The 15,405-nt window shown below is 32.7% G+C and overlaps 1 protein-coding gene across 1 annotated transcript in view; it reads right to left on the bottom strand.

Moving 5' to 3' along the window:
- The window catches only part of LOC134709808 (tRNA (32-2'-O)-methyltransferase regulator THADA-like), a 92,275-nt gene that overhangs the window by 6,587 nt on the left and 70,283 nt on the right, over positions 1-15,405 (bottom strand). The window contains exons 18-19 of the mRNA XM_063569947.1: positions 1,829-1,965; positions 607-968 (exon numbers count right to left, since the gene is read on the bottom strand). Of these exons, the coding sequence (XP_063426017.1) occupies positions 607-968; positions 1,829-1,965 (499 nt within the window). The remainder of the gene's footprint in view (positions 1-606; positions 969-1,828; positions 1,966-15,405) is intronic.

Here is a 15,405-nt window from a genome sequence, read left to right as displayed (position 1 = left end):
TTTGTACTAGTTTGCCTGTATAATTACTTTGATCTGAGCATCACTGATGAGTCTAGTGTAGACGAAATACCCATTAGGCGTAATAAATTATAAACCTAGTACCTTTGGTAACTATTTACACCACTGGGTTGATGCCACTGCTGGTGGACATTTTATCCCCGGTTGTTTAACCAGACCATTAGTCAGCACTTCGGTATTGACATGAATATCAATTATATGGTCATTTTCTTTCTCAGGCATAGATTACCTTAGCCATATTTGGAATTTTAGGTACTCAATGATCTTCAATTTTGTGCTAGTTTTGCTTTATACTTATTTTGATCTGAGTGTCACTGATGAGTCTGGCATATTAAATAATCAACCAGGTACCTTAAATAACTATTTACTAAATGGTAAATTAGGCATGTTGCTATATACTGAAAGTATGCTGGGAGTTTACCTGAAAGCCTTACTTAAATGGCGTTTGTTCTCTGATGGATATTTGTCACATTGGCATTCTCATCACATCTTCTATTTTTATACTGGTTAATTTTTTTAAAGACCTAGTCTATCAAAGAATACAATTTAAAGAATTTCCACTCCTCTTTTCTATAAAATTGTACTCACTTAAAGTTGACATCTTGGATGACGTATCGTATGCTATGCAAAGTTGGATATAATGGTTTACTACATGCAGCAGACATCAAACTCTGCTCAGCCATCTTTATTTGATACCTCAGATACTCCATCAACCATGTCAACAGATGTAAAACTCTTCCTGATTGGCTGGCAGAAATTTCTGGGAAAGATGGCTGCCCACAGGACATAATGAATGACCTTGACTTAGATTCCTTTGTCATGACTGGTAGGAACTCTGCTTGCAGCAGTACGATTCTGAACATGTATGCTGCTGTTGTACTATCTAGGGGACGAGTGCTGCCTGCTAAATTCAGGGCAGTTTCAAATAAGCCATCCACAGAATCAAATGTCTAAAACAGTAAAATAGATTGAAAAGTATTTGCATACATAATGACTGAATTCTAAAAAATAACTCAAAACTTTTAAGGTTAGATGTGTGGTCATTGCCAATTAGGTGGAATATTTCTGTGTTTTTTTTAGCTTCTTAACAAATGGTTTGAGATCTGGTCCCTTACAAATATTTGAAATGTTACTAACTATATTCATATTACATGTCTGTCTTTCTGAAATTAACAAAGCAATTACTATTTGGGTATCCCTATTATCCTCAATCTGAAAATTTCCAATTCCGAAAAATATCAACTTAGTGTAACAACATGAAAATAATATAATATGCATGTTTTTTGCCATGAAATTCAATAAAGGAACCAGATTCATTCTGGTTGTAAGAAAAAATGTGGTAAATTTTGGGATTAAACATTTTGAGATCAGTATAGTTGGTAATTTAATGCATTCAAAGAAAAACTCCAAACAAACCAACAGAATTGAGAATGGAAATGGGGAATGTGTCAAAGATGCAACAACCCAACCAAAGAGCAAAAACAGCCAAAGGCCACCAATGTGTCCTCAAAACAGCGAGAAAATGAATCCTTTAGAAATAATAACAATCAACTGGTCAGGATAAGTTTATATCATAGGCAGAGCGTCTTTGAAATCACATAAATAAAAGATTACAATGTTTTTCTTCTTCTGCTGTATTTGTTAGTACAAATGTCATTAAGCATTGGCGGATCCAGGTGGGGGTTCTGAGGGCTGAAAACCCCCCCTTTTTTTTGGCCAATCAATGCATTTGAATGGGGACATATAGTTAGAACCCCCCTTTTTAAAATGGCTGGATCCGTCTCCCTGCATAAAGAATGTATGTGAATACCTGTTTCATGAAGTCTAATGATGAGAGATGTTTAAGAAGTTTGTAAGCCTCTACTTTGTTATCTTCAAATGTATCTGTCAGACATTCTATCAAAACATTGAAATCTTTTCCTTCTATCTCATTACAAACACAGAAGCCTGCAAAATTTTAAAATAATATAAGATCAAAGGTTCACTTATTTTGTATAATAAACTCTAAGTGGTAAAATTAAAAACTAAAAAAGAGACCTTTTACAGCAATAAATTGAAAAAAAAATGCTTCATTGACACATTTCTCAATTTTATTCCATGATAACTTCTTTTTCTTTAAAAAAAAACCCAGCATGAATTGAGAAATAGTTACATGTTCTTTCCCAATCAATGACACTGATAAATATACACTAAAGAAATCTTGAATTAAAAATTGTGTAACAATTCAGCCAACAAAACCAGTAGCTAACCAATAACTATAAGTTAGTTCCCCTTTGTCAATTTTATGGGAAAGACGATTACATTTTTGTTTAACACAAAATCATTATTTTCAACAAATAACCAAAAACTTGCAATATTTCATAAGGAAAATTGAAGAACTAAATGTCAATTTCTTTAACAGAATAAATATCCTGCAGTATAATTCAAGCTGGAAATGTTTATAAAACAATAAAGAGTGGTATATTTGTACTTCTAAATTTTAAGTTAAAATTCTGTACAGTAAAACCTGTATAAACCGGCCATCTGCGGGACCATGAAAAAGGGCCGGTTTGGACAGTGAGCCGGTTTATTCAGGTTTCTGTTTTGACCAGAAGTTAATGACTTGTGACGTCCGTTATTTTGCATATAAAAGTTCTCTCTGATTGTAAATTATAATTTATAAATTGAAATACTTTCACTTCGTTTTTCATTGTTTGGATTTGCATCATAATGCTCGCGTTGTTTGGATTGTAAGACAAGAGTTTCGATTTGCTCCCATTTTCAATAATTTGAAATGTTGGAATGGCCGATTAAATAGCCAGAATATTATTAAACGTAATTTCATCACTTTCGAAACGTTGTCGTACAGTGTACAATATCCATTGATTGTTGTCATCTTGGTGTTTTTCATTATCAAAGTCATTTGTTTAGGGGTTCACAACAGGGAACACAGGATTTCGAAATCACGATGTGAATTTCTAACTCCTGGATTTAAAATTGTTTATCCAAGTTAAAATGTAAGTTCAATCCAAGATATATTTGGTGTGTCTTTTCGTTTAATTGACACGTTTATAATGTTTTAATAAATAATACAGCTCACTACTGCACGATTGCAGGTTCACAGTTTGACACCTGACTAATTGGTTATCACGAAAAGCCATATTGTATAAAAAAATATGTTTTGATTGCATATCGATCATTGAAATTAATAAGACAAACTGGTTTTGACAGGTAATAATTAATGTTATTATGGTGAGTTGAATAACACCTGTATCACTCAGATTACAATTCTACCTTCACATCCACTGGGGTAAAGCTGATGACCGTAACTGCATTCACGGTCATCCCAAGATGTCGGATGAAAAATTAGGTCAGTATTTGCATTGTCTGTTTAAGTGTTTCTAAAGCATTTTCTTCACAAAACATACATTGGTACGATGTAAATGTATAAAAGAATCACACGGAAATCACATATTACTACCGAGAAATGTGTATGAAAAAGGAAATTGGATTTGAAAAAATCGCTAAGATGACCGTAAATCGTAGTAAAATATTTTCAAGATGACCGTAACATAATACAAGGATGACCGTGATTGGTAAAAAGATGACCGTAATTTGTAAAGGATGACCGTAATTTATAAAGGATGACCATCGATTCTAACAGATATCCGCTTCAAATACATAGTTCACCAACTGTATTAAATCGTATCCGAATGAAAGAGGAATCTTGCTAGCTTTGAACATGAGCTATCTTGTAAACAATGTGCTTACTATGTAAACATTTTAACCTGCCTGTAACTTTTAACCAAAGGAAACAGGTGTATATATGTTGCACCTGCTTTGCACGATAGTGTTGCATATATATTATTGGAGGGCACCCGTAAAAAATCTAAATTATACAAGTGAAAACCAAATTATAAATTTAGAAGAACTAACTATAGCATTCAAAAGATGTTCCTTTAATTTTAAAGTCAGTGGCGATTATGTTCAAGAAGGGTGTCCAACGGAATTAAAAATGAACTTTATTAGGTTGTTAGTTTTCTCGTTTGAATTTCTTTTACATTGTTATTTAGGGGGCCTTGTATACTGACTATGCGGTATGTACTTTGCTCATTGATGAAGACCGTCCGGTGACCTATAGTTGTTGATTTTTGTGTCATTTTGGTCTCCAGTGGAGAATTGTCTTTTGGAGAGTTGTCTAATTAGCATTTATACCACATCTTTTTTTTATATTTATGAACTATTGCCAAATATTGAAGCAAAACTAAAAGAGATAGGGCGATACGAAGACTTCATTTCCGTATTGAAATTCTTATCTAATGGAATATTTTGTACTGAACATATTGCTTTTCATTTGTTACGGAAGGTTTAATCTCAGTCAAACCATCTGAATGCCGAATACATTTTGCAGTTCCATCTGATCCGGTGTTGTCAATGGACTGTTTGTATATTTCAAAGCAGCTGTTAAGATTTTAATCTGATTCCGCTGGATAATCTTATGCTTAATCAATGTTTTTTTTTCTTCAACTTTTCGTCGCATCGCTGTCAATTTGTATTATATTCTTCCCTACACAGTTTGGAGTTATACAAGGAGATAACATAAGTCCTAACCTGTTTAAGATTTTCATCAATGACCTTCCCAACTATTTTGAAAAATCTCTAGACCATGTAAATTTTAATAGGCATATTATCTCTAAATAAACAAGTACTGTATGCATGTTTTTGAGCATGCTATTAAGCTTATTCCTCTATATGGAAGTAAAATTTGGAGCTCATTCAATCCCTTGATAGCAAAATTTAGATATGGAAACCAACTAATTTGCATGGATAAAATGTATTCAAATTTAACTTGTGAAAAGCTACACAGTAAATTTTGTAAATTCATTCTGGTCGGCACAAATAAAAACACAAATTGTGCAGCCTTATTTTAACTTGGTCGGTTTCCACTGTACTTTTAATTAGTGAGGTCTGTTTTGAATTATTGGCTTAGACTAAAAAATAAAAATAATTTCCTTTATAACAAGATGCATACCAGCATTCAAATCTCTATATTCGCAGTATAAATCGTCATAGTAGAGCTTTCTCCAACACATTTAAAAAAAACTCTTCCTGGTTTTGCAAATCTATAAATGATGGGAAAAATATTTCAAATAATACCATTAGGAAAATATTAAAAGAGACGTGCATACAAATTTGGGAAGGATCAACTGATCAAGAAATCAGAAGGAGAGCTCTGCACTTATGTGACAGTTAAGGATAATTATGGTTTCGAAAAGTATCTTTATAAATATCTTAACAAAATTTTAGCGTAGGATATCATTAACAAAATTGAGGGTCTCATCTTACAATTTGCAGATTAAAATAGAACGATACCAGGATACTCCTCCAAACCTTAGACCGTATGTCAGCAATGTAATTCTGGTAATATTGAAAATGAAGTTCATTTTCTCTTTTATTGCACAAAATATAACGAAGACAGAAACTATTTATATCACATCTGAATCGTGTTCCAATTTCATTAACTTAAATTCCCAAGAGAAATTGCTACGGCTGCTGTCTTGTGAGAAATCAACTGTATGAAAAGAGTTGTGTATATTCTTGGTTAAACACTGCAAATAGCAGATTTATATTCCATGTTTCGCAAAATTAGTTATTGTTGTTATTTAAAAAAATATTTTTTAAGTGACAGGATTCAGTTTCTCTGTTTATTTGTGTTCATCTGCTTCTGACACGAGGAGGATTGCTGTTATTGCCTATCGCAATCAACAGTACATCCTACAGCACCGTCCCTTGAATTGGTGTCTCCTATACAGATGAACAAATTATATAATTTTCAATGTTTGTTGCATATACTTTCATTATTGGTAATTGTATAAATGCCCGCTTTGGGACAATGATTGGAAAAATAAAATATTTGATTTGTATTCCAATTTTAACGTTGTTATCAATAAATAATTTAATTTTTTTATGTTATTTCTTCATAGACAGAAACAAAATATTACAGTCATTCTTTAAATATCTAATTATTTACGAGAAATATGCAATTTACTATCATTGTCATAAACTCTAAATACGGCAAATAGTTGAAAAGAAATTGATAAAACATATTTATAACCGATAAAAGAACCCCTATTGAGACAAACTCGACAAACAGTTATGAATACAAATATGAATATTTCTTAGAATTGACGGTCATCCTTTTAAATTTACGGTCATCCTTAACAATTTACGGTCATCTTTTAACCAATTACGGTCAGCCTTGTTATGAATCGCTAATCCTGTTACGGTCATCTCGATTACGATTTACGGTCATCCTAGCGAATTTTTCAAATCCAAATTCGCGTTTTATACACGTTCCTCGGTAGAGATTTGTGACTTCCGTGTGAATCTTTTATAAATTTACATCGTATCAAAGTATGCTTTGTAAAGAAAATGATGAAGAAACACCTTAACAGACAATAAAAAAACTGACCTAATTTTTCATCCGACATCTTGGGATGACCGTGAATGCAGTTACGGTCATCAGCTTTACCCCAGTGCACATCTAAGTTTGTATTTAGCCTATTAAATACTTATTTAGCCTTGAGAATTGAAAGGTCAGTTTATCCCATTCATACAATAGAAGTTGATAAATTTGGCTTCATGCCATTTACCTTGTCCAAAATTAAGGTCACTTTATTGTTATTGTGATATTGTTAAAGTACAAAAGAACCCTATATTCTGACCAATACTTAAAACTTTGTGCATCTTGATTTAATTCTTAAAAATCTGTTAATGTTGAGTTTTAGGGGTTATTTAAGGTTATATTAAATTGCATATATTTTTTTACATGGTAGTTTTTTTTTCAGATATTAAAAAAAAAAAAATCTGCTTGACTGTTATAGAAATAGACTATGCTTGCAGGTTATCTAAAACACTGTCTTGTCTTTAGTTTACACCAAATCTGACAAATTATTATATAGTTGCAAAATATTTTAAATGAGACCTGAATGTGCATTGAACAATGTTGAAGGTTAAAATAATCATATAAACTAGAATGAAGAAACATCTTGGTGACTTGGTCCCAAAAAAACATCATCAACCAGGATATAAAATTCCAAATATTAATTTATCATTGTTTATTATACTAATATCAGTTGAAATCTCAGGTCACTGTTTTTTATGTTTACAATTTAGGTCATGTCCCAACAGAAAATCAATAAATATGACATTACAATGTACTCTTAGCACAAACACATAAGGTCACTGTGAAATATACAACTAGGGCAAGAAACTATTAGTTATATCAAACCAGTTTGACCAGATGTTTAGTTTAAAACCAGTTTTACTAGATGTGTCCTATATATTTGTCACCAAGGTTCCTCCAGAGCACTGTTAGATAAGGGGGAGCTAACTCGTTTGTGCTTGAACCAAGGGACAGGGGGTCAGTCTATCGCTAGACTTAATGTTCTGATAGGCATAGCTAAAACGCAAGGAAGGTTTTCATAATTTAATTACTGTAACAATTTAAAAGAATGATGATAACAAATCAATTAGTAAACAATTCCAAATAATAATAATAATCTAAATCAAGTACAAAGTATCAAATCTAAATATCAATTCCAAAGTAAAAAACTATTTCTCCTTAAATGTAAAATCCAAAATAAATGCCAAAACTACTAAAACATAAAATGTAATTAATCTCAATTTCAAAATATTAAAGTCTCAAAATAAAAGTTTCTCAAAAGTATTTTCTAAAGTTAAATTTATGAGTCAGAGATAAATTTAGTCTCACACTACACAGTCAACTGGTAGACTGGTAGACAGTCTTATAGGGCCAGTATAATGACATGAGTAGTGTGAGGTTACGCTTCCGAAACACTGACTGCCTTTCAAAAATTTACCAACGATATTTATACTAAAATCCAAAATAAATAAATATGTCTCGACATGTTAATAATACTCTCATTAGCAAAATATACTTTAATTGACAAAGCCTAATCCTGTAATGTTTTGATAAAATTCTTAACTTTCAAAGTGACATGTGTTAATTACAATTCATATTTCAAAATAAAGTGCTTTGAGCAAACTGTGACATTTCGAGTACTAATGCCACAGCATAGGTAAAATTAATTAAACAGATTAATTAAAACTTTTACAAAATGCAAACATTAAATTTTCTTTCATAAAATAAAACATATTTTTATCCAAAATAACACTAACACAAATTTGAGCCAAATTACACACCATGACATATTCCCCCCTACTCCAATATGTTTGTCCCCAAACATGATATATACATTCACATATTAGCATCTTAAAAATATCTAAATACACTCTTTACCAATTATATACATAACCTGGCGCCAGTAAAAATTTTTATATATACAATAAGTGTCAGCTAGCTAGCTTCTCTCAACCTTTATATTTTTGTGTTAATCTCCAAAAAAACAAGACACTTTAACCAAAAGATGTAGTAATAAGAAATAGTATGCGTGCACTCACACTAAATCCTAGAACTACCTACATCAAAAAAAAAGTTTTAGAAAAACTAAATAAATTTACATGCTACTAAAATACTATTTTCAAGTTTTAAACATTGTCATAACGAGTCACAAATTGTTTACAACAAATCACCATGGATTTATCTCATTTTGGAACTCTCTCGTTAACTCTTTTAAGAAAGTGTCAATGCACCCATTCGGCACTTCATCAAAAGTCTGCCATTCTGGAGGCATATTTGGGTTCATCCAACTTAACAAAAACTCCATTTTTCCACTATTGTCAACTCTTGCTTCATGTACTTTAAATCCTTGACCACAGCTACTAAATTCCTGTTTCAGTGTTCCTTTGTGTTTTTCTTGAAGATAGTTCAATTTCTCTTTCAGCAATCTCTCCTCAAATATTGTTGTAAAGTATTTGATAAAATTATGAGCATGGTTTCGAACAGATGTAATTGAATGCCACCTCTGAATGATTCCAGTTTGAATAAGAAAATAAGCCCTTTGATTTATAAAACGCACTGCTAGTAATTTTTCAGGTTGTGAATAATCCAAAGAAGGGTTTATATTGGTTGATAGCACATTTACAGATTCCTTTTGCGAATTGGTACTAGTTTCGTTATTTTCTTTATTTCCTGGTTTGTCAGATTTATTAAAGAATTTATGCTTGGTTTGATTTAGAGGTCTTTTTCTCTTTTTCCCGCTCATTGTTCTGTCCGCATGAAATTGACGCACTATATTTGTTGGAATTTTGCATGGAAAATGCCACTCAGTTTGTCCTGTTTTGAATTTTATTTTGTAATATAGTGTACCATTACCTCGATTTGAAGCCATTAGACGGTCAATGTTTTCTTCACTAAATGGAGTACAATTTCCACGTTTACAATCTTGACACGATGGTTTGGTGTTGCCAACAGGCGGATTGCGTGGTTGGTTCTGGTTGTTGTTACCAATTCTCTGGTCTGTGTTTGGTTGTTGTCTATCATTGTTGTTGTCATTTTGCTGTCCCCTGTTCTGTTGTTGTCTATCATTGTTGTCTCCATTTTGCTGTCTTCGATTTTGTTGTTGTCTGTTGTTGTTATCTTGTCGACCTATTTCGTCTGGATCTAACTCATCGTCATCATTTTCATATTCTGGAGGCGGATTAGTTGGTCTAGTGTTAGGGTCATAGTATGGCTTCAACCTATGCGCAGTTACTAGTGACTTCACTTCTTTGTTGTTCGCACAATTTCTGATTCTATAAGTGTGGTTTGATCTGTTCACAAGAGTTATATAATATGGACCTACCCATTTACGATGCAATTTTGGAGCCTTTCCTACAGGAACTTTAGTACAGTATAGCCAAACTCTTTGGGTAGGTCTAAATTCTGGTTCCTGTGTATTCTTGTCGTATTGGCGTTTATTTCTCTCTTGGGCTACTTCTATGTTCTCTGATGCAATTTTCCTGGTTCTTTCTAAATTTTGCAGAATTCTTCCTAAAAATATCCTATGATCTTGGGCTAAATGTTCCTTAGGTATGAGAGAAGTATCAATCGGCAGACACATCTCTCGTCCAAACAACAAGAAAAATGGTGAGAAATCAGTTGACTGAGTTGCTGGAGTGGCTCGGTATGCCATCATGATTCCTGGTAATAGATGAACCCAGTCATCTTGCTGATCTTTAGCATAACTGCGAATAGATTGGAGAATAACGGAGTTCATTCTTTCAACAGATCCATTTGTTTGCGGATGATAGGAGCTCGTTAAATGTCTTGTAATCTGAAACATTTCAGATAATGCTTTTACAAGGTTCGACGTAAAATTCCTGCCGCGGTCTGATATGAGAACTCTAGGTGCTCCGTATCGTGAGATAATCTCCCTGTACAGTATTCCTGCTACCTCACCAGCTTCTTGTGTTTTTAAAGGGAATATTTCACTCCACTTAGAATAGCTGTCCACCACTAAAAGTACATGTTTGTATTTGTCTGGAGTTGTAGGTAGACCACTAAGTATGTCCATATGCCATCTACTAAATATGTCATCACTTATTTGTGGTTTAAGAGGTGGTCGTTTAGCACCATAATTCCTTTTCGATTGTTGACACACTTCACATGTCTTAACATATTGTTTAATATCCTCATACATTGAAGGCCAAAAGTACTTATTACGCAGTGATGAGTATGTTCTGTCGAAACCTTGATGACCACCGCCTAGAATACAGTCATGGTAAGACCTCAAAACGTCGTCACGTAAAATTCTAGGAACAGCTATCTGTTTCACTAAACGCTCATGTCTTGGTACTTGTTTACACCTCTTTGAATAAAAATGTTTTAAAATTCCATCCTCTATTTCAAAATTGTATGATTCCGCTACTATTGTTCTCGCTAAAATTGCATCATCTGGTAATTCTCTATTAAACTTATAATTGTAAATTTCGGAAAAGTCTCGACACTCTTTTTGATGTTTGGATAAATTCATAAGTTCCGGTTCTTGAATTTCAGTTTCTTGTATGTTCGCGATTACATTTTCCTCACTTTCTCCTTTATAAAAAAACACAGTTTCAGTATACTCTTTTTCATTAATATTGTACAAATGTTCTGCCAAATCGGTTGAATCTTGTGCTGTTGAATTTGTGTACTGTTGCCTGGATAGACAATCGGCAGTATTCTTAGAGCCTTCACGGTGTATAATCTTGAAGTTGTATCCCTGAAGTAGCAAACTCCATCTTCCTAGACGACCTTGACAGTCTTTGATTTTCTGCAGATACTTAACAGATACATTGTCGGTATACACAGTGAATTCTTGATTTGCCAAATAATGTTTGAAGTGCTGTATTCCATCCACTAGAGCTAGTGCTTCCTTTTCTGTAATATGCCATCTAAGTTCAGAACCCCGAAGAGATCTTCCACCATAAGCAATGGAATGCTCCACTCCATTCTGAATCTGACTTAACACATATCCCATTGAATATTCAGATGCATCTGTGGATAATATGAATGGTTTATCAAATTCTGGAAACACTAGAATAGGTGCGGAAATAAGTGCATTTTTCAGAGTATCAAATGCCTTCTGACATTCCAATGTCCAGTTAAATTTTATATTTTTCTTCAATAGTGATGTTAATGGTGTAGCAATACACGCATAGTCCTTAACAAATTTCCTGTAGTAGTTCGCCATCCCTAGAAAACTTTTCACTTGTTTTGCATTCTTAGGAGTTTGAAAATTGTTCACTTTTTCTGTGTTTTCTGGGTTCACTTTAATTCCATTTTTAGAAATAACATGTCCTAAATACTTAACTTCCTTCTTTGCAAATTTACATTTCGACGGATGTAATTTTAGATTAGCACTTCTTAAATTGGTAAACACTAAATTTAAATGTTGTAAATGTTCCTCAAAGTTCTTCGAAAAAATTAAAACATCATCTATGTAGACTAACGCGATCTTAAAATTTAGATTTTTTAGTACTTTGGTCATTAAACACTGGAATGTCATTGGTGAATTCATCATACCAAATGCTAGTCTGTTGAATTCATAAACTCCCTTGTGTGTGATGAATGCACTCTTGTATTTTGTGGCAGGGTCTAACGGTACCTGCCAGAATCCTGAACGAAGGTCGATAGTTGAATATAGCTCAGGCTTGGCATCAGCTAAAGTATCCAAAATGTCAGACATGTGTGGAATTCCAAATGAAAGTGGTTCTGTTATTTTGTTGAGCACACGGAAGTCCACACAAAAACGAAATTCGCCATTTTGCTTCTTCACTAACACTACAGGGCTGTGGAATGGTGATGTAGATTCTTCGATTATACCATGTCTCTCCATCTCATCTAGTTGTCGCTCGATTTCTACACGCATCTGTGGTGATTGACGATAAGGTGCTAAACTAACCACCTTATCCCCCTTTGTATGAATGGTATGATAGTGCATTTCAGTTTTACCAAGTTCCGATAAATCCTTGGCAAATATGTCTCTGTTCCGGCTTAAAAATTTATAAAGTTTTTGTTGTTGCTCCAAATTCAAATCTGTATCCTCTAAATTAATCCCTAAGTCTGCTAATACATTTTTACAGTTATTTTTTGAATATTTCTCACTTTCCAAAACACTGCATAAAAATCCTTCATCTTGTTCTTTGAAAGCATGAATATTTCTAAAGTTAAGTAGCTGCGCAACAGCAATTTGTAATTTTGAGTCCAAATAGATAGTTTGATTTGTTGGATTTAAAAGTCTGTAAATTCCCATGTTGTTATTATCAATATTTGAAACTGTTTTTCCACCAGCTATAGAAAAGCGTGACTGAAGTTTATGGCACGGTTCTAAAATTACTGTACTTCCTATTTGAAATTTTGGAATTTTAACCGGTATAATTGTTTCTGATTGAGGTTCTAAAATCACTGAATTCACGGTTTCTGCCAAAGCTGTAACTGCACTATTGTCTTGAAAGGTTGCTATGGTAACATGAGCTACACTATCTTGATGTTCCATGTTCATTGCTGAATTCTTCTGAGTTGGTATCGTTAAAGTCATGTTTTCAAATCTGTTTTCACTTTATTGTTTCTCAAAAAGTCTAATCCTAATATAGCTTTTGCATGTAGTGTTTCAAATATACGGAATTTCTGGTAAATTTTGTATTGTCCAAAAGATAGCTGTAGTACTATTTCACCAATTATCGCATGCACTTCTCCACAGACACCTATAGCACTATTTATCGTTGATTTCTGTATCGCTGTAGTGGTGTTTAGACGGTACAGCTGATGTTGACTGATACAGCTAAAAGATGCTCCACTGTCAACTAAACATCTCACTTGGTGGTCCTCCAGTCCAATTTCGACAAAGTTCCTCTCCATGGTTGTAGTAAACTGGAAACTTGCTGTTCCTGGTATTACACTGGAAAGCTTGGCACATCTGTCTTTTTGGCAGCACCATCCTTTTGAAATTCTTTTTCTACCCATTATGATATTTCTATTCCAATTACCAAACTGAAACTAAAAGTAATTTTTGTCAGTATATTGTTTATGTTATATTCTCTCTACCTTAAGTTACTCCTCATATTCATTAATTATGCAAATAAAATCTCTCCTGAACTAAATGTTAAATTCTATCTACTATGAGTCAAATTTCCAGATCGTATAAAATTATTTGCACAAGTACAGTTTCTCCTGAACTGAATTTTAACTCCTGTAAAGTTTTTGCACAAATAAATATTTATCTAAAGTTAACAGATTCACACCAAGAATCAACATACATCTATACTTTTCACTTAAAAGTTATTAAAGTGTATTATAATAGGCAAGATGTACTTATCTTTTAGTTATGTGTTGTTTAATCTGCAACTTGTCTCTCCTGCTACTGGTTCTCTCTTCCTCTCATAGTCTCTCCTGCTGTTGTCTCAATTTTGAAATTTTAAGTTTTAAATAATTTTGAATGAATTTTGCCAACCAACATTCTAGCTATGCAGTTTCAGAATCTAATTTGTATCATGCCTCGGGTCAACTCCGCCATATCTGTCACCAAGGTTCCTCCAGAGCACTGTTAGATAAGGGGGAGCTAACTCGTTTGTGCTTGAACCAAGGGACAGGGGGTCAGTCTATCGCTAGACTTAATGTTCTGATAGGCATAGCTAAAACGCAAGGAAGGTTTTCATAATTTAATTACTGTAACAATTTAAAAGAATGATGATAACAAATCAATTAGTAAACAATTCCAAATAATAATAATAATCTAAATCAAGTACAAAGTATCAAATCTAAATATCAATTCCAAAGTAAAAAACTATTTCTCCTTAAATGTAAAATCCAAAATAAATGCCAAAACTACTAAAACATAAAATGTAATTAATCTCAATTTCAAAATATTAAAGTCTCAAAATAAAAGTTTCTCAAAAGTATTTTCTAAAGTTAAATTTATGAGTCAGAGATAAATTTAGTCTCACACTACACAGTCAACTGGTAGACTGGTAGACAGTCTTATAGGGCCAGTATAATGACATGAGTAGTGTGAGGTTACGCTTCCGAAACACTGACTGCCTTTCAAAAATTTACCAACGATATTTATACTAAAATCCAAAATAAATAAATATGTCTCGACATGTTAATAATACTCTCATTAGCAAAATATACTTTAATTGACAAAGCCTAATCCTGTAATGTTTTGATAAAATTCTTAACTTTCAAAGTGACATGTGTTAATTACAATTCATATTTCAAAATAAAGTGCTTTGAGCAAACTGTGACATTTCGAGTACTAATGCCACAGCATAGGTAAAATTAATTAAACAGATTAATTAAAACTTTTACAAAATGCAAACATTAAATTTTCTTTCATAAAATAAAACATATTTTTATCCAAAATAACACTAACACAAATTTGAGCCAAATTACACACCATGACATATTGACAATGTAAATGACATGAGGACCTGCATGGGTTTTTTAATATCTGTATTCTTAAATTTTTATGGCATTTTCCTTTTAAAATGTTTAATAGCCTTAAAAATAACTCTCATTAACATTCTGTAAAATGTTCATGAGAATGATTTTACTATATATAGTCTTTTTATTACAAGATTATTTATCAATTATGTACATTGATCATTATATTATCAGTATTGCATTACAGTTACTAAAGTTACCTTTTCAAGTTATTTTGCACATTTATTATTTTATACTTTTGCACCCCAGTATTCTCTATATTTTATTTAATGTTCATTTTCTCTTTTCTCTATTTTTTTGTTGCTATTACATGTATTCTCTATTCTGTAAACCCCATTCTGACCCTCATAGGTAAACTTCTATTGTATGAATGGGATAAACTGACCTTTAAATTCTCAAGGCTAAATAAGTATTTCATAGGCTAAATACAAACTTACCTGTCAAGGTAGAAATGTAATCTGAGTGATATCGGTGTTTTTCAAGTGACCATAAGAGTATTGGGACTTCATAATTAGACCGGA

Source organism: Mytilus trossulus, chromosome 3 (genome assembly GCF_036588685.1).
Source record: "Mytilus trossulus isolate FHL-02 chromosome 3, PNRI_Mtr1.1.1.hap1, whole genome shotgun sequence".
Classification (NCBI taxonomy): domain Eukaryota; kingdom Metazoa; phylum Mollusca; class Bivalvia; order Mytilida; family Mytilidae; genus Mytilus; species Mytilus trossulus.
This window is presented reverse-complemented; position numbering and strand designations above follow the sequence as displayed.